At 42.3% G+C, this 22,485-nt stretch overlaps 1 protein-coding gene across 7 annotated transcripts in view; it reads right to left on the minus strand.

Annotated features, from left to right (window-relative positions):
• Window positions 1-13,698, minus strand: part of Nf1 (neurofibromin 1) — a 255,492-nt gene extending 241,794 nt beyond the window's left edge. For 2 of the 7 annotated variants that reach the window (XM_085695470.2, XM_085695469.2), the window contains exon 1: window positions 13,441-13,695. In XM_085695470.2, coding sequence (XP_085551596.1) covers window positions 13,441-13,500 — 60 coding nt within the window. In that variant the 5' untranslated portion in view covers window positions 13,501-13,695. Of the gene's footprint in view, window positions 1-13,440 lie in introns of all 7 variants that reach the window. The other 5 variants (XM_085695473.2, XM_085695474.2, XM_085695476.2 and 2 more) reach the window with 4 other exon arrangements.
• Between the last annotated feature and the right edge of the window lie 8,787 nt (window positions 13,699-22,485).

Raw genomic sequence — 22,485 nt, forward strand, 5'->3', positions numbered from 1 at the left:
GGACAATAATCTCAAAACTCTGGAGGTAAGTAGGAGGGTCAGAAGTTCAATGTCATCCTCAGGATATTAACAAGTTAGAAACCCTGTCTTAATTAATTAAAAATGAAGACTAGAGAATTGCTAAACAGAAAAATAAAAACTGAAAAAGTAGAGAATCAGAAATAAAAGCAAAACCACCCAGGAACTCACCAGAAAGTACTTTAATACTACCAAACTTCAAAGAGCTGCTTCAAGTATAATCCAATTCTAAGTGGAATGTACTGCACAAACCACATGTGATGTTGCACATCTGTAAGCCCTGCACTTGGGAGGTTGAGGCAGGAAAATCAGAAGTTCAAGGTCATTAACCTAAGACCACATCTCAAAAAAGAGGAGAAAACCAACTAACTAACTTATTTGTACACACTAATAACTTCAGCACTACGAAAGATTAAAGCAAGAGGTCAAGTTTGAGACCAACTTGGGCTACCATAGACCTACTTCAAAAACTAGAATTAAAGGGGGGGGGGGGGGGAGCTGGGACCGGGGAGACAACTTGGCATGTAAAGCACTTATCATGCAAGCCTGATAACCTAAGTTCAGTCACATAAAGGTAGGAGGAGAGAAATGAACCCACAAAGTTGTCCTCTGAACTCCACACATGCCCCATGTCATATGCACATCCACACAAACAAAAATAAATATTTTCGATTGAAACTTTAAGGATTCTGTGTTTAAATCCTCTAACATACAGCCAACTCAAGCAGAATGGAACAATTTTTCCTAATGTGAACATAAAAGATAAAATATGGGGGCTGGAGAGATGGCTCAGAGGTTAAGAACACTGACTGTTCTTCCAGAAGTCCTGAGTTCAATTCCCAGCAACTACATAGTGGCTTACAGCTAGCTATAATGAGGTCTGATGCCCTCTTCTGGCATGTAGGCAGACATGGAAACTAACACTGCATACATAATAAATAAATAACAGATTTTTTTAAAAAAAAAAAGGTAAAATATGGGATGCAGCTGAGAAAGAAGCAGCATGAAAGAATCCCTCATCTTACAAGCTGTATATAGAAACGTCATCACCAAGTTTTAAAGGGTAGAAGAGATACCACACAAATGGGATACATTCTTGTGACTATCTATAGCGTCCTACCATGTAAAAGAGTCACACTGAACACACTAAAGGAGCCCACAATGTGGGTAAGACAGGTGTTATTCCCATTGTATAGATGAAAACACAGAAAAGTGATACAGAGTAAAGTGGTCAAGGTCACACTATTGCACAGAGAAGGGCATTTTTCCTTATTACAAAATTTACTGCAAACCCAAGGTGGTAAGAATTATTTTCTTATGCCCCAATTACTTTTGAGGACAACCCATGAAAATCTGTCAACAATTAAACAGAAAAGCATCGCTTGAAATTGTTGAGGCATAATTATCAAAAAATCATTACCTAGGTATAGAATTATAACTAAAAATAAGTCATTTTTCTTCACCATAAGTGTACTGCTATTAATGAAATCAACATCATGTCTCATGCACTAAATATACATCTTGTTTGGTTGTTGGGCAGGGGGTAGGGTGAAATAAGAGACCATTTCCTCGGGAAAAATAAGTTCTCTGAATTCAATAAGGTTAAGTCACCCAAAGCTATAAAATATGAGTAAGGGCAAGCAACAGCTTGTTGGCTGTAGCAGCAAATCTCAATCAAACTAGGAGTGCCAGACTGTGGTCTCTAAAAAACATTCACTCTGAAAGCACCTGACGTTTCTTCCTTCTACTGAGAGGTAATTAGTACAATTGGGGGTGGGGGAGCCTGGCATTTTAAGTCTTCATTATAACTAGGTGGAATTGCAAATTAGCTTGGGGCTATCTGTCTCAACAGTTCTTTTGATGGTATAACCAAAGGCTCAAAAGTCACTTTTACTTACACTCAAAGCACATAACTTTATCTATCGCAGGGTGTGTGTGTGTGTGTGTGTGTGTGTGTGTGTGTGTGTGTGTAACCATGTAAACCAGCCTGTGCCCCCTTGAATGCTGGGATTAGAGGCATGCACCACCACACCCAGCTTACATAGAACATTTTAAGTGGTCAAATATATTCAGTAGGAGCTGGAGAGATGACTCAGCTGTTAAGAGCACTAACTGCTCTTCCAGAGGACCTGGGTTCAATTTCCAGCACCCACATGGCAGCTTACAACTGTCTGTAACTCCAGTTCCAGGGGACTCAAAACCCATGGCAAAACATTAATGCACATAAAATAAAATAAAAGAATATATAACCAGTCTACTGCACACACTCTAAGATACTTCAGTGGAATACAATAAAAGCCAGTTATTACTTGTAATTTAGCAGTGAAGTTTTTCTTTGGCATACCTATGAGTGCTATTTACTTCAGACTCTGCACCATAATGATACAGGGACTTACAGGACACTGAAACCACCCATCAGTTCACATTTACTACAATACAACTTTTCAGTTCTCAAGGTCAAACTATGTCTGATCTTTCCCTTCCCTAAAAAACGAGGGTGTTCTAAAAGAAGTCACATGAAACAACACAATGCTTTTATGAACAAGTCAATCCCTTGCAAATAGCTTAAAATGCTCATATTCTACTTCAGTATTGATCCTAAGCCTTTTAACAGTTTAAGTTGACCACAAACCTCCCCTTCACTTCTTTTATAAAACATTCTCCTTCTTAAACTTCCGTTTAAAAAAAGCCTTCCTATACCTCTCATTCCTTGTCTTATACATATACAAACACAAAACTCTCAATGAAAAATAAGCACAGCATACACATGAAAAAATCTGTTTTTAATTAAAACACCATGTACCCTTAAAAAACATATTGTTATAATTCAACAATACGGTCTATACAAAACCTCAGAACACCAAATCTGAAAGCTACAACAAGAATGCCCCCATCACAGCTTGAGTGACTTAAAGATGTAAAAATAAGGCATTATAATGGCTTACTATGTATACCACTAAGCTTCTGCTTTAACAACAAAATTCTTCATGTAATGCACATTTTTTCAAAAGCAAATTAAAGAAAATAATCCTGGGTTGTTGAGTTAGCTCAATGACTAACTGCCAAGACTGCTGACCTAAGTTCAATCCCTGGAATCCACATGATAAAGAAGAGAACCAACTCTTACATGTTGTCCTGATCTCTGTAAATCATGGTTCGTATGTTACACAAACACATAATAATGATAATAATAATGCAGAATACATACAGACAGACATAACACACACACACACACACACACACACACACACACACACACACACACACGAGGCAGAGGCTGGTGAATCTCTGTGAGTTTGAGGGCAGAGGCCAGCCTGGTCTATAGAGCAAGTTCCAGGACAGCCAGGGCTACACATAGAGAAACCCTGTCTCAAAAACCCAAACAAAAAATTAACAATAATAGTAATAATTTTTTGTATTGTTTTTCAAGGAAAGGTTTATTTGTGTAGCCTTGGCTGTCCTTAAACTCATTTGTAGACCGGGCTGGCCTCGAATTCGCTGAGATCTGCCTGCTTCTGCCTCCAGAGTGTTGGGATTAAAGGTGTGTGCCACCACCGCCAGGCTAATAGTAATAAATTTTGAAGGTATATAATTATGTAAAAATGGAATACTTAAAGCACAAACTGGTCCATTGCTGGCCCAATTCACACAACCTTATTTTACTGTACTTCCCAAACTTGAAGACCATATTACATGTATGCCACCAACTAGATGATAAAGCAGAAAAAAACGGATTAATTACTGAGATTCGTAAATTATAAAAGAATGCTACCAGTACTCTAAGTATTTGTCAACAAAGGCTAAAGGATAACCAACATACATTTCAGGAAATATCTAGAGACTAATCACTCTCCTTAGTAAAAATGCAAGTCAATAAATATATAAGAAGCTGTGGTTGTGTACACCTTTAATCCCAAGACTCAGAAGGCAGAGGCAGGTGGATGTCTGTGAATTGGAGGCCAGTCTGGTCTACAAAGCGAGTTCCAGGACAGCCAAGAACACATAGAAACCCTGTCTCCATAGAAAGATAGATAGATAGATAGATAGATAGATAGATAGATAGATAGATAGATAGATAGATAGATAGATGGATGATAGATAGATAGATAGATAGATAGATAGATAGATAGATAGATGGATGATAGATAGATAGATAGATAGATAGATAGATAGATAGATAGATAGATAGATAGATAGAGCGAGCCAGTCACTGGTGGTGCAAGCCTTTAATTCCAGCACTCGGGAGGCAGCAAGCAGATCTCAGCGAGTTCGAGGCCAGCCTAATCTACAAAAGAAGTTCCAGGACAGCCAGGATTGTTACATAGAGAAACTGTGTCTCAAAAAACAAAACAAACAAAAAGTGACAAATCCAAGATCACAAAGTAGTTAATCCTATCTCAAACTGAATTCAAAATATATGTTCCATCTGTGGGAGAAATAGAAACACATTTAAATTCCTCTGCCAAGCACTTTTTTTAAAAAAATCCATTCTTAGTCAACATTTCCTAACTGATTATAGACAATGAATAAAATTCATCTTTCAACATTTAAAACAAAGGCAAAATTTTCACTCTTTTTTAGCCACTCCAGCACCCAGCCTTAATCATAAAAACCACACACTTGCTGGGCAGTGGTGGCACACGCCTTTATTCCCGGGAGGCAGAGGCAGACAGATCTCTGTGAGTTCAAGGCCAGCCTGGTCTACACAGTGAATTTCAGGCCAGCCAGAGCTACATAGTGAGACCCTGAGAGGTGAGGGGAGTGCAATGGGACAATGATGCACTGTGTAACTCTGACTATGCTTGGCACTAGGGTGATCATGAACATCCAATAAAGGTCTAGATATGTTCACTAACCTTTTCACAAAGTTTGCACCCTATCTGATAAGAACACAAAACAAAATTTTGTTCAACCAAGTTTCCTAAGGCCCATGTGCAGTGTGGTTCTATAAAATCCCACATAAGAAATCAAGAAGTGTCTTTTAAAAGACTTTGTAGCAGGGTGTGGTGGCCCACGTCTGTAATCCTAGCTACCCTTGAGGCTGAGGCACGAAGAGCTGAAATTTAAGGCCAGCCTAAACTACACAGCAAATTCAAGTCTAGCCTGGCTTAGTGAGACTCCATCTCAAAATTAAATATGATAAAGAGAGCTGGGTACCCAACTTAGTGACCAAGCATTTACCTAACAGGCACAAGACCCTGGGTTTAGTGGCCAATTCTACAAAAGAAAGAAAACTAAAAGACTTCATTAAAAAAATAATAATGATGATGATAATAATAATAATAATGTTTGCCAGGCGGTGGTGGCACACAACTTTAATCCCAGCACTCAGAAGGCAGAGGAGGTCAGCCTGGTCTACAAAGTGAGTTTCAGGACAGTCAGAGCTACACAGAGAAACCCTGTCAAAACAAAATAAATAAAAATAAACAAACCTGAAAAAACCTTAAAGATTTTCTGCTGTGTTCCTTTTCAATAATGAAGACAGGATCTATGTGAGAACTAACAGCTGGCATTTGAACAAAATTACTGAACAACCACAAAAGTCAGGCTCCTGTTTAGAAATCCAGTTTAATAACAGGTAAAGCTATTAGAAAAAGAAAAAGCACATCTGGCCAGGTACAGTTCACACCTATTATCCCAGCACTCTGGGAGCTGGGGAGAGGTAGCCAGCTTCAGCTACCCAGAGAGCTCAAGGTCAGCCCACACTACCCAGTAAGAACATCTCAAAAAAGGAAGGGGAAAAGGAAGAGAGGGGTTGGGAAGAACATCTGTTCACGCTGATTATTACACTGATGCATAAGGAGCTGAATGTGTACATACAACAAAAGAGCTGTGTCGAGAACTTGAAAGAAAGATACAGTACAATGGTTATTACAACTGTGTAAAGACTTACTGTGGTTTTTTTTTGGGGGGGGAGGTTGCCTACTACTCTACGCGGACCTACGGTGGACGGTGGGAACCTGTGTGTGGGTCGTTCTGCAGGCCGGCAGAGGGCGCTGACAGACGGTAACGGAACTACATGCGGTAGCCGGGAATCGAACTTGGGTCCTCGGGCAGAGCGGTCAGGCGCTCTACCCCCTGAGCTGTCTCTCTGGCTTTACTGTGGGTTTTTTTTTTTTAATTTTTTTTAAATCCTTTTCAAGACAGCAACAATCGAGAAGGGATGAAGCAAAGCCAGTTTTTACAACTATGAAGCAGATGAGTGAGCAAGCAGTAGAGATAGGCAGTTCTAGCAAGGAAAGGAAGAGTAGTTCCCAGTGAGAAAGTCTAATGCTGCAGGACAAGGAAACACTTCCAAAGAAAAGAAAATATAGGTTTAAAAGTGAAAGGGAAAATCCTAAATCAAGTAGCAAGAACAGGATGCCAATTGAGAATCAGCTAGAAGAAATGCTTTAAAAGATGAATTGCAAAAGAATAAACATTATTCCCTCAACACAAAAAAGGATATATTTCAATGTTCTTAAAATCTTATAAAAACTGCAGACCAGTAGTTAGGGAGGATACATTCTTTTTATAACCCAAAATAGCTTTGAATTTTTACAAATTTATGTGGTCAATTAGCGTGGGATTTGTAACATTGAAAATACTTATCTAACATTTTTTACTGTGAGCTTTCCACCACATAGTATTCACAGGGCATTCTGATTAGCATTTAATGTATAAGGATGAACAACACGCTATTATAAATTTAAAAATGAGATTTTAAACAGCCAGGCATGGTGGAGACACCTTTAATTTCAGCATGGGGGTGATGTCTATGAGTACAAGGCCAACTTGTTCTACATAACTCCCAAACAGCCAGAGCTACATAGCCAGAATCTATCAGGGAAAAAAACTGAATTTTATTCCAAAAAAGTCTACGTATTTTTTTACTTTTATAATTGGTTCACTTGCCTAGATATGGAAAATAATGCATTTTATTAAATTTATTTATTTTTTACTATTCTGGGGCACTTGAATGCCTAAGTGCAACTAACTTGTGGAGGTCACAGAACAACTTAAAGAGAATCAATTTTCTCCTTCTACCAAGTGGGTCCTGGAAAATCAAACTCATGTCATCCGTGCTTTTTTACCTGCTAAACCAGCTCACTACATGAAAATAACGATTTAGGACTGGAGAGACAGCGAAGTGGTTAAGAATTTCTATGCTCAGGATGCCAGGCCGGCTAGTGGTAGTGCACACTTTTAATCCCAGCACGCGGGGTGGGAGTAGATTTCTGTGAGTTTGAGGCCAGTCTGGCCAGGTCAGACTCCAAAGCTACAGAGAAACCCTGGCTCAAGAAAAATAAAAATAAAGACTACCTATGCTCAGTCTGGCAGTAGTGGTGCACTTGGGGGACGGAGGCAGGTGGATCTCTATGAGTTCAAGGCCAGCCTGGTCTACAGAGCAAGTTTCAGGATATAAAGAAAAACCCTGTCTCAAAAAGAAACAAAGAAAGACAAAAAGAAAGAAAAACTAAAAAAGAAAGAAAGAAATATTGCTTTAAATGAACCTACTTACAACAAATCATTTGGGGTAATGCCATTTAAAAATAAAAAAATAAAATAAAATAAAAAACTTTTGGGACTGGAGAGATGGCTCAGTGCTTAAGAGCATTGGCTACTCTTCCAAAGGACCCTGCTTCAATTCCTAACACCCACATGACCATTCCACAGCTGTCTGGAACTTCAGTTCCAGAAGATCCGACACCTTCATACAGAAATACATGCAGGCAAAACACCAATGAACATAAAATAAAAGTAAATAAATTATTTTTAAAAATACTTTTAAATATCCATGTTCTTCCTTATTCTTTTCCAGAAATAAAAATCCCAGAGAAACCTGCAGAGGGTGGTGTCATACATCTTTAATTCCAGCACTCAGGAGGCAGAGGCAGGTGGATTTCTGTAAATTCAAGGCCAGTCTAGTCTAGAGAGAGTTCCAGGACAGCCAGAAATACACAGAGAAACCCTATCTCAAAAAACAAAAACAAAATAAATAAATAAATAAACAGAAACCAACAAGGAACAGAGTTAGGTGAGATATGCACAGAGGTTTTAATTTGTTAAGAAACTGGGCTAATGAGGGCTCAGCTGGTTAAAAACACTGGCTGTCCTACTAAAGGGCCAGGGTTCAATTTCTAGCACCACATGAAGTTCACAACCTGCTGAATCTCCAATACCAGAGAATCAGATGTCCTCTTCTGGGTTCTGTCAGGACTGCATGCATGTGGTGCACATACAAACAGGCCAACAAAACACCCATACACATAGAATAATAATAATTTTTAAAAACAGCTATTGAATCGCAGGGTCAATCTATACACTTAAAACAGACTAGTTTTAGCTCAAACACTTATTTGACAGCCTAAAAGCAGATTAAGGAGAAACAGAATATGTATCTATTCCATTCAGTTTCTATCTACCGTTGCAAATGCCATTTCCCAATAAAAAAAATGAATTACTTCTAAGACTGGCAACATATACTCATTAGGACGTAAATATTACACCTACACGCATTATAATCAGATAACATGAATGAGCTCAAAATGTCAAGATGAACAAAATAAATTTTCAAGTCAAGATGAAAGGTTGAAGATGAAGCTCCATGGTAGATTACTATGTTTGTTTTGGGGGTTTGGGGGTGATTTTTGGTTTGTTTTTTGAGACAGGGTTTCTCTCTAGCTTTGGAGCCTGTCCTGGAACTAGCTCTTGTAGACCAGGCTGGCCTTGAACTCACAAAGAGCCACCTGCCTCTGTCTCCCGAGTGTTGGGATTAAAAGTGTGTGCCACCATTGCCCGGCTTGTTATATTTGTTTTTTAATCAGGTCTGATGTACAAACTGCATCAAATTTCTAATCAATTTCCATTGGAGTTCAGTATGCCTGTCATCATGGTGGCTAGTAACACAAACAGTGGTACAACACAGCCATCCATGCACCGTCATAAACTGAGCTGTCATCTTAGCATGCGCTCATGCTGCAGTGACTGAAGCAGCTCACATGTACATGTGCTGGCTACAGGAAGAAGCAGCTTGCTACTCCTTGAGGCCAGTGAAACAACTACAGACAACAGGAAAGTTTAAAACTTAAAAACCAAGATTCTCATGTATAAATACCAGTACATACTAGGCTTTTCTCTATCATTGGTAAAAATGTAAATTCTGGCTAGGAATCGTGGCCCAGGCCTTCAATTTCATATGGGAATCTCTGTGAATGTGACACCAGCCTGATCTGCATATGGAGTTCCAGAGCAGCCAGAACCACACAGTGAGACCCTGTCTCAAAAGGGGAAAAAACAAAACAGTAAATAAACTCTTCTAACTACACTAGATGGCTTATTAAAACAAATTCTATGAGGTCCTTACAAAAAGCACTCCTCTAATTATCTACCATTCAACACATGGCTCAACTAAAGCTCCTCGGGTCTATTATGTCACTACACCTCTCTCAGCTGCAGTTTTTCAAAAAAAAAAAAAAAAAAACAAACTTTAACACTAAGCTAAACTCTAGTGGGGCTGGAAAGACGGCTCGGTGGTTAAGATTGCTCGTTGTTCTATCAGAGATCCAGAGTTTGGTTTCCAGCACCCAAGTTGGAAACTCATACCCACCTATATAACCTCAGGTTCAACAGCCTCTTCTGGCCTGTGAGAGTGCTACACATAAATACTTACACATGTATGTACAGATACACACATTATGTACACACACATTAATAGTCTTTTAAAATCAGGGAAAATCGCAAGGCGAATCATTCATTAAGACTATGCTCTTACTGCTCTAGCTAGGACCTCAAGAACTATATTGAACAGTTGTGGAAAGAGTGGATAACCTTGTCTTGTTCCTGATTTCAGTGAGATCACTGGAAGTTTCTCTTCATTTAGTTTGATGTTGGCTGTTGGCTTGCTGTATATTCCCTTAATTATGTTTAGGTATGATCCTTGTATCCCTGCTCTCTCCAAGACCTTTATCATGAAGGGATGTTGTATTTTGTCAAAAGCTTTTTCAGCATCCAATGAGATGATCATATGGTTTTTATTTTTCAACTTGTTTATATGGTGGATTACATTGACAGATTTTTGTATGTTGAACCATTCCTGCATCTTTGGGATGAAGCTGACTTGATCATGGTGGATGATGGTTCAGATGTGTTCTTGAATTCGATTTGCCAGAATTTTATTTAGTATTTTTGCATCAATGTTCATGAGTGAGATTGGTCTGTAATTCTCTTAGTAATGCCTTTATGTGGTTTGGGTATCAGGGTAATTGTAGCCTCATAAAAAAGAGTTTGTCAATCTTCCTTCTGTTTCTATTGTGTGGAACAATTTGAAAAGTATCGGTATTAGTTCTTCTTTGAAAATCTTGTAGAATTCTGAGCTGAAACCATAAGACCCAACAATACTACTTTTGGGTATATACCCAAAGGATGCTCAATCATACCACAAGAATCGTACCACATGTGCTCAACTATGTTCATAGTAGCTTTGTTTGTCATAGCCAGAACCTGGAAACAACTTAAATGCCCCTTAATTGAAGAATGGATAAGGAAAATGTGGTACATTTACACAATGGAGTACTACACAGCAGAAAAAAATAACAACATCTTGAAATTTGCAGGAAAATGGATGAAGCTAGAAAACATCATTTTGAGTGAGGTAACCCAGACCCAGAAAGACAATTATCATATTACTCACTCATAAGTGGTTTTTAAACATAAAGCAAAGAAAACCAGCCTACAAATCACAATCCCAGAGAACATAGACAACAATGAGGACCCTAAGAGAGACATACATGGATCTAATCTACATGGGAAGTAGAAAAAGACAAGATCTCCTGAGTAAATTGGGAGCATGGTAACCTTAGGAGAAAGTTGAAGGGGAGGGGAGAGGCAGGGAGAGGAGCAGAGAAAATGTAGAGTTCAATAAAATCAATTAAAAAAAAAAAACCTATGCTCTTTGAGAGTTCAGTTTTAGTTTTTCTATGCCAGTGGTTGTCTACTATTCATTAACCAATAAAAGCAGCACATAGAAGGACCCCCCATACTACCTTCCCAACACTGCGACCTTTTAATACAGTTCCCCATGTTGTGGTGACCCCAACCATAAAATTATTTTGTTGCTACTTCATAACCATAAGTTTGCTACTGTTATGAATCATAATGTAAACATCTGTGTTTTCCAATGGCCTGAGGCGATCTCCTACACGAAAGAGCTGTTTGATCCCCAAAGGGGTCTCATCTCACAGGCTGAGAAGAGCTGGTCTATGCACATTTTTAGTATTTCTCTTCTTTTGGTTTACTTATTTCATTTTATGCATATGAGTGCTTTGTCTGCATTTATGTGCACCACATGTTTGCTTGGTGCCACAGATCAGAAAGGGAATTAGAGCCCCTGAAACTGCAGTTACAGATGACTGTGAACTACAATGGGAACCATATGAATGAAGGAGACTGAACCCGGTAACAAACACTTTCAGCCACTGAGCCATCTCTCAAGCTCCTTTAAGCCCTTTTTTTTTTAAAGTTCTGCACAGCAAGTCTTTCCTATCAAGTTTAAAATCTAACACTCTATTTAATGCTCTACTTAAATCTAATGCTCTATAATTCAGCCTATTTACACAGTAATATTTAAGCCAACAGATGGGTTACCAGAACAGTTTTTTAGATACCTTTTGTTCTGGTAGCAGGATGAATGAACCAACTCCTTGAAGTCTGACAGCTATGAAATTTTATTTTATCTATGTAGGGTTTTTTATTGGGGGGAGCTGTCTGTTTGAGACAGAATCTCCCTGTGTAACTTTAGCATCCTGGAATTTAAGATGCACACCAGGTTGACCTCAAACTCACAGAGATCCACCTGCCTCTGTGTGGGATGAAAGGCATGCGCCACTGCATTCAGCTCTATGTAAGTTTTTAACACCCTATGTCCATTTCCCACTCTGTCAGGTCAAAAAGATTGAGTTCTATAAAAATATTTTCTAGTCGGCCGGGTGGTTGTGCACAATTTTAATCCCAGCAATTGTGAGGTAGAGGCAGGCGAATCTCTGTGAGTTCGAGGCCAGCCTGGTCTACAAGAGCTAGTTCCAGGACAGGCTCCAAAAGCTACAGAGAAACCCTGTCTCAAAAAAACCCAAATATATATACAAAGTATATATATACATATATTTTGGCTAGAATATATATATATATATTAGCCAAATTAAAGAGAAACCCTACTACCTGTCAGCTCCCATAATCAGTTTTGTGACTGCACCCAACCAACAAGATAGACTGGCTCAATTCTAAACAATTCCTTCAAGGGAAGACCCTGGCAGAACTGGAGGGGGAGGGGGAGACACCATCCTTTAAACCAGCCACAACTATCTACAGCTGCATAAAATTAAACTAGCTCTCAGGGATGAAAGGCTACACGTGCATTACCTCTTCATCAGTCTTAAAATTTAATGTGTGGAAAAACACAGCGAATAAAAAGTAACCTTCTTAAACTACGAAACTTTTCCCTCCATCCCAAACAGTCATAATTCAAGCACTGAAGAGAGTGAAGAGAGTCAAAAGTATGTCAAAACAACAACAAACCACCAGCAGAATTATCGGCACGAGGACCACAGCCCAGCTGTTTCAGGTCCCTACTCTGCAGCTCGAACGCTGCTGTTTCCCTTCCCTTTCGCCCTTCTCCCCTTACTCCGGGAACAGTCTCACTTAGAAAGCCAATATTCACATCCTCGGACTTCTGGCAAGCAGGGACTGGAGAGGGGAATAGTGACGATCAAGGAACGAAAAAGGGGGGAATCATTTCAGACCACAATTTCCCCTGCAAACGGCAACGTAAAGGGCAGCCTTGTGTCATCAGGCTATGGGGATGCTAGCGGGGGGACATCAAAAAGATGTTCAGTGTGTGTGCACTTGAGAAGTCTCCAGGCAAGCTGACGCCCCAGAGCAGAAAAGTAAGAAAACCTGTGCTTTTTCGCTACTCCTGCCCCTAAGGGGAAGAAAATGGGGGTGGGGCGGACTAGTATCCTGATCCTACTGGGGGTACGTACACAAATAGACCGGGGGTTCCTTCGGTTATCCCCAGTTTCGAGGGTGGCGGGTGTTAATGGAAGAAGGAAACCCTAACTAGGAAGGAGTAAAAACGATTAAATCCAGATGGAGCGCCCCTGAGATCGCCCCCAGGTCACTCATTCCCCCAAGAGCAAGCGGAAGGGCTGGGATAAAAGGGATGGAGGGCTGGACATGGGCAAGGCCCCACCCCCCCGGTTTAGGAGGGAAGGAGAGCCCCGGCGCACCGCCGAATCCCCGGGCCGCCCCCTCGTGTCCCCCTTCCCCGGCCCGTCCCCGGCCTGAGGAGCCCCCCGCAGCCTGCAAGGCAGCCGATCCTTCCTCCCCTCACCCACCGCGTCCCCACCCCCACCCGCTCCCACCTCCCGCCAGCCGCGGGCCCGTTACCTGCTCGTCGAAGCGGCTGACCACGGCCTGGACCCATTCCACCGGCCTGTGTGCGGCCATGTCCTCCCCGCGACCCGGGGGCGGCGGATGGCCGGGTGGGCCGGCGTCCGGGACCCGCCGGAGGGCGGGCGGCGCTGATGTGAAGGCAGCGGCGAGCCGAGCAGCTGAGGAGTGCGGGCAGCTAGCGTTCCCACGGGGGTGGGGACGGGGGCCCGCGCGGCCCGCCGGGAGGGGGACAGGGGAAGGGGGCGTTGGCGAGGAGGCTGGGGGAGGGGGTGGGGAGGGGAACCCGGGGAGGGGAGGGCGGTTGTGGGTGGCTCTCCCCACTAGCGCCGTCTCCCCTCAGCCATCACAGTCCGAGACGCCGCCATGACACCCCACCGGAAGTGGGATCCTTTCCACGGCCCGGGGAGAGGGAGAGCGAGCGAGCTCGAGATTGAGAGCGCGGCTGGGAAAGGGGAGGGGGAAGCCAGAGGGAAGGGACCTGCCGCGCATGCGCCCGCGCCGGCCGGTTTCATTAATGAAAAAGCGAGTCCTCCTGGAGGTGACGTCACCTAACTCCTCTGGGCCTGGAGGCGCGCGTCCCTCTCCGCCGCCGGTCTCCCCACCTAGCCTGGCGCGGGGCTCCGGCCGGAGAATCTGAGCCGACTCTGGAGCGTCGGCTGGCATCGCCACCGCCGCCTCGGTCAGCCCTTCCCCCGCCGGCCTCCGGGCTTGGATTGCTCCCGGGGCTGGAAGTTAGGGTGTCCTGAGGCTAGGCTTTCTCTCCGCGCGCTGATCTCTGCCGCTGATCTCTAGAGGAGGCTGTGTTCAGGCTCTCTTTCTTCGGCGCTTAAAGATACAAGGCACACACCGCCACGCAGTCGATGGGGCTTCTGAAGGCTACTGGAAAATGCAAGGCCAAGAGAGAGTCCGTGATTTTTTTTTTTTTAAGGTCACTTAAATTCCAAAACAAGACCCAGTGGCAATCCAAGTTCTCAGAGACTCTAGAATCTCCAGCCTGAAATTCCTCTACTAAACTGAAAACTTTTGCACGGCTGATAATAAAAAATTGAAGACTAATTCACCACACTGTAAAAGCCTTTAAAAGGGCTTAACATATACATACGCATCGTCTCCTTTCAGCCTTTCAGCAAACCTTTCTAGTAGGGCTCAACTAGCCTTACCTAAATGATGAATAGGGACCTGGAGGTTCCAGGATCTCCCCAAAATCAGAACTGATAGATACCACCGTGGTTTGACTTTAAGGACAATTGGCCTCTCCAGAAACACGGGACTTCCTAATGCCCAGTACCAGAATCTGAAGGACTTCTGTAGAATTGGTTGTGCACTCTTACAAGGGAGGATACCTTCAAAAGGTAGTTTGTTCTTCACAGGAAGTTCCAGGCCAATCAGAGCTACACAGTGAAACACTCCTGGGTGGGGGGCTCAGTATCTGGCATTGAATTTGAAATGAGTTTTCCCCAATGCAATTTACTTAGGTCAGTGTTAAAATGTGCTCACAGGTGGGGTGTAGAAGTGGGATGTAGAGGGAGGCAAATCTTCATGAGTTCCAGGCCAACCAAGGCACCCGGTCTCAAAACCAAACAAAAGCATGTATATGCTCAGGGCACACTGTAATAGTCAACCATTAGCCACACAGAAAGATACCAACTGGGTGATAAGATGAAACAAAACCACAATTTTCATTTCACCACAGAAAATCCACAAAGCCCATATATAAAGTGATCTATCTGTAAGAGAAGTTTCGCACCTGGGTAGGTTGGTGATCTTTCCGAGTCAATGTTAAATTAATGTTTCATTTGACTAAAACAAAAGGACAGAGATTGGCCATTTCTATGATCCCTTCTCCAAGGATGCAAGGTGGATGCTAATTTCTTTAGATGATGTCAGTAATGATGACAGTGCTGAAGAGAAGTGGATGAATATTAAACAGCCGCCTGTGTGTCCTCCACCCAAGACCCCTGAGGGTGAATATTAAATAGCCACCTTGTGCGTCCTCCACCCAGGACCCCTGAGAAAGCTCCTACTCACTGCCCAAATAGTATGCCAACATGTCTGCTTCACTGCTAAGCATCTAGCCCCACAGCTCCCTTTGTTTTTCACATCCTGACTCCGGAAACCCTTGGTATCTCCTCCTTGCCCTGGGGTTTTGCCTTCATCTTTGAAACTCGTAGATGTGGCTGAGCCCTGGGTTCCCTTCCCTCCATTGACATTCCATTGCTGAATGTCCTCTATCTCCTTCCTCTCCTTGTCTGGTTTCTTCCCTGGTTATCTCTGTTCCTCTCTGACTTCAAGTGCTGGCTTTTGCTCTTTCATTCTTTACTCGGACTCCAGTCAGGGTGTCATTAATGCATCTTGCTGTGCATGTGTACCAAGTGCTTTTTCCTCTTCTGTACACCAAGCCGCCCATTGCAGATGGAGGCATAGTCTTCAGCCAGCCTCCTCTCTACTGAACTCAGTCTTTTAAACCAATAGCACGCATCGATCAACCTGTTCTACACTATACACTTCCTTAAGTAACGCTTAGTAGTAGATAGGGACTCTAACCCGAATCAGCAGCGGAGGTGATGCATAGACTGGTTAACTGAGGAGCGTCCCCACCCACCCCCCATCCATGAAGTCACTCAGCTCCAGACAAATACTGCTGTGCAGGAATGTTGACCCTTGTTACTAGAACTTCCAGTTAGCCAAGAGAAGCTAGAAATCCAAATTTATGTACAGAATCTTCTAAATTTGATATTGTGGCAGCCAGTACACATTTCTCAATGCTGTAAAGTCAAACAAAGCTAGCTGTCTGAATTTAGCTTATGGAAACCAACTGGACTTGCTGTAATCTAGAGGAAAGGCATGTTCTTCTGAGTAGAGTAGAATTTGGTTTTTATCCTAACTTCCCCTATTTGTATGCACTGTCAAAAGTAAGTAGTATTAGGGATTATTATGTACGTGTTCAGTACAGTTTTAAATGTACCTCCCTCATGTGTCCCCCCAATAGATTAAAAAATTGCCAATATTTTTTTCAAGAGTCTTTAATTTTTGTCTGTAGGAGTGTTTTGCCTGCGTGTATAGCTAAATACCATGTGTGTACAGTGCCTGAGAGAGTCAGAAGAGGGCATCAGATCCCCAGGAACTGGAGCTAACAGACAGTTGTGAGCCACCATGTGGGTGCTGGGAATCAAACCGGGGTCCTCTGAAAGAGCAACCAGCGCCCTTAACCACTGTGCCATCTCACCAGCCCCCTCAGGGATCTTGTTCAAAGTCTCGAGGTATTTCCTCTATTCCACCCTCTCCCCGCCTCCACTGGCACAGCACCTCCCCACTCACTACCACCACCCACCACCCCCCCACCCCCCCACCCCACCCCCCCCACCCCCCCCCCCGCACGCAGAGAATGCAGGCTCTTCCCGCTAAGGCACCTGTTTCCTGGCTTTGGGGGTGGTAGTGGCCAGCAGCTCTCCTCGGAATCCCACTACAGGAATTGGCCACAGCTAAAGAGAGCTTCGTATCACATTACAGCACCTCTCGGAGAGCCTTTCCAGCCTAGATGTGGCTCCAGGGAGGGTACACTTGGAAGGTTGTCTGAGCTCAAGAGCTCCCTGATAGGACCAACTCCCAAGAAGTTGATTGGTTGAAGCTTTCGCTATGATGACAGTTAATTCAGCTTCTATTTCTCCTCAATCCCACCCCCTCCATTACTGCATGATGCTGGTCTCTAAGTCCCATGAGAGGAGTCTGAAACAGTACAGCTGTATTACCCTGGGACCAGCTCTCAGTGAGGACCCCAGGACCACACAGACACGCACGCATACAAATAAATAAAAATAAACTCTTTTTAGAAGACTAAAATATAATAACAACAGAAGTATGCACCAGCAGGTGTTTTTAAAATGTGAAGGAAATGTCATTTAAAGACAGGAATGGGGCACAATGCCGTTACCCTAGCACTTGGAAGATTAAGGCAGTGTAGCCAGAGACTGCCCAGACCCGAATAATCACACAGAGACTATATTAATTGCAATACTGCTTGGCCAGTAGGGTAGGCATATTCCTGGATAACTCTTATATCTTAAGTTAACCCATTTCTGTTAATTTATGTATCACCATGAAGCTATGGCCTACCAGTAAGGTTCCGGCGTTTCAGTATTCTGGCATCTTTCTCCTTTGACAGCTACATGGCATCTCCCTAACTCTGCCTACTCTCTCTATATATATCTCTGTTCAGATTTACTGCCTGACTTTAGCCTGTTAAGATACTGGCCAAAGCAGCTTCTTTATTAAACAATGATAATAAAACATTCACAGCATACAGAAAGGAATACCACATCATCTTCCCTTTTCTGTGTAAATAAAAAGGAAGGTTTTAACTTTAATATAGTAAAATTACATATAACAAAACAGGTAACAAGCCAGAATTATACTTACAATATTCCTTTGACTCTAAAATTTCATATCTAATTTATCTTTTATCATAACTAAGGAAAACTATAACTATCTGTCTTCAACTCTTCAAAGACCCCAGAAAGATATAATATTACCTAAGTAAATAGGAAGTGCATTATAAGCAATTTCCAAAACTCCAATATTGATAGAGGCATCTTGCTGCCTGGACAGTTACCCAAAGTTCTTCTGTAACGTTGGGGCATCCATATTCCGCCTACAGGCCCATAGTATCTGGCAGACTTTCCCATGAAGCAGGAAATTTGAAGATCTGTTCTGCCTTGTAATGGCAACGTTCATTAGTTGCTTTCTTCTGTGTCCTACAGAACGTCTAGCAGTTTCTTCTGTGCTGAAGCAGAAACCCTGAAGGACCATCCCATCTGTTGGAAAGTTCAGCAGTCACTTTTCTGTGGGTCCTGCATGTCCAGTTCATACAGCATACCATAAAGCAGTCCTGGAAATAACAGTTTCTTGCCCAAATGGCTAGCCTTGTCACGTTGAAGACAAATTCCATAACAAATTTCTTCAATGCCCATCAACCTCTCTGATGTAATTGGTGCTGCCAGAAGTAGATGTATCTCACTGTTGAGAAAAGTCTAAGTTCTTAAAACATTTTAAATGCCATATTCTGTAGGTCTTTGAAGCATTGAAGATTATCTATCTAACTGAAATATATCTAGAAAACCTAACTAACATGATTAAAAGTTTATTACAGATGACTATCTATTAATCTGTATTTCTTAACTATACATATAGTACATTTTTAAATGAGTTGGACAAACACAATACCTTAAACAAGAGCAGAAATACATATACACAACATAACAAATTGAGCTTAAATTTGTAACCATAGACCAAGATCCATGCCAATGCAAAGTATTCATCTGTATATCATATCCCCCTTATTTTTTCTTTTAGAAGTTGACTGTGACTATCAATCACTTATAATCAACTCCCTTTAAATGAAAACAAACATTTTAAAACAATCATTTTAGGAATTTAGGCATAGTTTTCTCCAAACTGCTTTCTGCTTTTTGTTGGGCAAAACATTTTTTGGGTTCATGGAGAACTTTCAGGGGGCCTTGTTCCATCAAACCACACTAGCCTGGAAGGAATCCACAGGTTCCAATCCTCTGGAGAAACAAAAGCAGAACATCTTTTCCAAAGTAACATGTCCTTAGACTCAAATTTTGAAGTCAAGATACCTTTAAAATATTTATGTTAATTTAGCTTAGCAGCTATATTGAAATGTCTCTCTGTAACTTAGCTCATTAACAGTCAAAAAAATCAAAGAAAACACAATAGTATACATAATCTAGACTCTCTGTGTATTTTGTATCTTTACATGGCTTATTTTTCTTTATTAATCTATTTTTTCTACAAGTTTAATATTTAGTTTATTATCTTTACTCCTTTAATCTATGACTTACTCTTTTATATTATAACTGGCTATACTCTTTTTCCTCTCCCTCCCAAGCCTACATACATTTTTTTAAAACACACTATGTCTCATCTAGAGGTCTTTTATGTCTGAATCTGTCCTATTGGGTATCTGAAATCTTTTTCTGACAAGGAGCATTTTAAAATTGTAAACAGTATAGCTGCGGCATCCCCGGATGCTGGCTCCACCTCTCTTGGCCTTTCAATATGGTGGAGGTACATTTACTGCCAGCTCTGGGACTGCTGGGTGGGAGCTATGCTCACCACCTCAACTCTAGGAAGGAGCATGCAGCACATAAACCCTTTTTGTCTGAGTAAAAGTTAAATCTGCCATGCAACTTGCTGCATGGCCTGGAAATGTCTCTGTGTATGGTGGCAGTAATACACCATGCTTTCCTGCCTTTGCATGCCTAGCAGACTTCATCCAGCTGCTTGCCCAGAGGGTGTGCTGAGTGGCAGGCATGCTCTCAGCTACTTTCCTCCTAACCCTGAATGGGCATACAAGCACCCTGGCCCAAAATGTGTGGCTGGCTATGTGGGTGAGCTCCAAACATATGCACTCCATTTTGTAAATGAAGACTGCTCATTTGTTCCCGGCCACCCAGACCTGAATAATCACACAGAAACTGTATTAAATACAACACTACTTGGGCAATAACTTTGGCATATTCCTGGCTAACTCATATCTTAAATTAATCCATTTCTATTAATCTGTGTGTCACCAGAAGGCTATGACCTACCAGTAAGGTTCCGTGTTCCAGAGTCTTTCTCCTTTGGCAGCTACAAGGTGTCTCCCTGACTCCACCTACTCTCTCTATATATCTCTGTTCAGATTTCCCACCAGGCTTTATTCTGCTAAGTCATTGGTCAAAGCAGCTTCTTTATTAGCCAATGGTAATAAAACATATTCACAGCACCACATCAAGGTAAGACAGGACAAGTTCAAGACCAACTAAGTGAGTGAGACCCTGTCCCAGAACAATGTGCAGATGAAATTGTGTTACTATGGATGCAGAAACCTGTGCCATGGAGAAAGGCAACAAAACTCTTAGAGAATTAGTTGCCAAAGGCTAAGGACGAAAGTCAAAGTGTCATCTCATCAGAGATGACATGGAGAGAGAGAAGGCATAGAAAGCTGAGTAGAAGACGGGGCTTCATTACAAGAGGAGCAGAACTCCAGCATGATTCTCAGCTCCGGCAAGTCTGCTAGGCCAAGGTCCGGGCTAGCAGTTGGGAAAGTGGGACTCTGTGACCTGTGCCAGGACATTTTTTTTCCAGGCATCTGAAAACCTTAACCCCCATCACCTTGAGTGCTCTGGGATTGCAGAAGTGGCTCTGACCACCACATTAAAGGCCAGAGCCTCCTCATAAGAGCCTCATCCATAAGTTTATCCACCTTACAAAAGAAAATGAGCCCTTCTCAGGATCTAACAATACCTTTTCACCTGCCCCAGACTAAGGTCAAGCCACAAAAGAACCCCACCAAGGAAATGGTCAAACCACTAATGGAAGGAAAGCAATGTGTATATTGAAGGAGATAAAGCCAGCCTGCGTGCGTGCGTGTGTGTGTGTGTGTGTGTGTGTGTGTGTGTGTGTGTGCGCGCGTGCGCGCGCGCAGAAGCTAGGAGAACCTGGGATCAGGTTCCCAGATTGCTTTGGAAAAGGAGAGAGGAAGAGAAAACATAATACTAAACAAAGCAGTTTATTGATGGAAGCGCATTCCTGTACTATGGTATCTACATCTTGGCCAGGCCTCCAGGAAATGGTGCTAATGGGTTACTAGTTTGGTTCCAGGAAGTTTAGAGAAAGCAATGGCTTGTACTAGGCAAAACAGAAAAATCAGAGCTGTCTGAAAAGCAACAGAATAGAGAGAACTAGCACAGGGAAGCATGCACCTTTATTCCCAGCACTCAGGTGCTCAGGTAGGAGGATCAGTGAGTTGCAGGCCAGTCTGGAAAACATAGTGAGTATGAGACCAGCTTGAGCTAAATACAAAAGCTACAAAAAAAAAAAAAAAGTAGATCCGCAATGTATCCCCGCCCCCGCCCCCCCCCTCCCCCCGCAAAAAGCTGGTTGTATTCTGCCTTCTGTCATAAACTGGTAAGGGGGTGTAGCATTCCTGAGAAGTCTGCAGTGATTCTCTATGGACCAGAGCTACTGATAGACAATATTCTAGAGTTAGGAGCGATAGGCTTCATAATATTCTAGATTAAGTAGCATTGTTTTAGATGTCAAGATTAGAGTGAACCTAGCCTCCAGAGAGCCATGAACATAGTTACTTGAATGCTAGAAGAAATATAGGTGAGCTGTAATGATATTTTGTTGTGTTTTAACAAATAAAACTTGCCTGAAGATCAAAGTACAGAGCTAAGCTTCTAAAGGCTGGGCAGTGGTGGCACACACCTTTAATCCCAGTACTCAGGAGAGAGAGGCAGAGGGATCTCTGTTAGTTCAACGACACCCTGGGCTACACTAGGTTGAATCTGTCTTAAAGATAAACAGAACTCACACAAAGAGGATCCCAGCACTTGAGACCCCACACCTTTAATCCCAGCACTAGGGAGGTGGAGACAGGAGTGATATGGCTGGGTTGAAAGAGGAATATAAGGTGGGAAGAGACAGGAGCTCAGATGTAGTCTGAGGTTTGGTGGAGACAGTTGCAGTCTGAGGATGCAGTCTGAGGACAGAATCGCCCCTTTGGTCTGAGGATGCAGTAGAGGTAAAAGGTCTCTCCAGTGACTGGCTGCTCTGCTTCTCTGATCTCTCAGCTTTCATCCCCTAATATTGGACTCTGGGTTTTATTTATTAAGACCAATTAGAATTCTTGCTACAGTGGGCAACTAATCAAGTCTAATATATAATTTTGAAAACCCAGGGATAAAGGAGGAAGAATCAAAGAAGCTGCCCCTGGTGAGCAATCCCTTGTCCCCTTTCCCCCCTTTTGTTTGTTTGGTTTTTGGTAGTAGGAATTGAACTCAGAGACTCCCAAGTCACCTCTTACCTCCAATTGCTGGGTTCTTCGTCTAGACGCAGAGCTGCACAGCTGTGGCCAAGGGTCTAGTGGATTGATTATTGTAAGTACTTAAGTAATTCTCAGTAGTACTGTTGTAACAAGACACGGCAAGAACATTGTGTTAAATTAGTCAGGGGACTCAGGAGGCTGAAACA

This window comes from Myodes glareolus, chromosome 9, assembly GCF_982192425.1.
Source record: "Myodes glareolus chromosome 9, mMyoGla1.1, whole genome shotgun sequence".
NCBI classification, from domain to species: Eukaryota; Metazoa; Chordata; class Mammalia; order Rodentia; family Cricetidae; genus Myodes; species Myodes glareolus.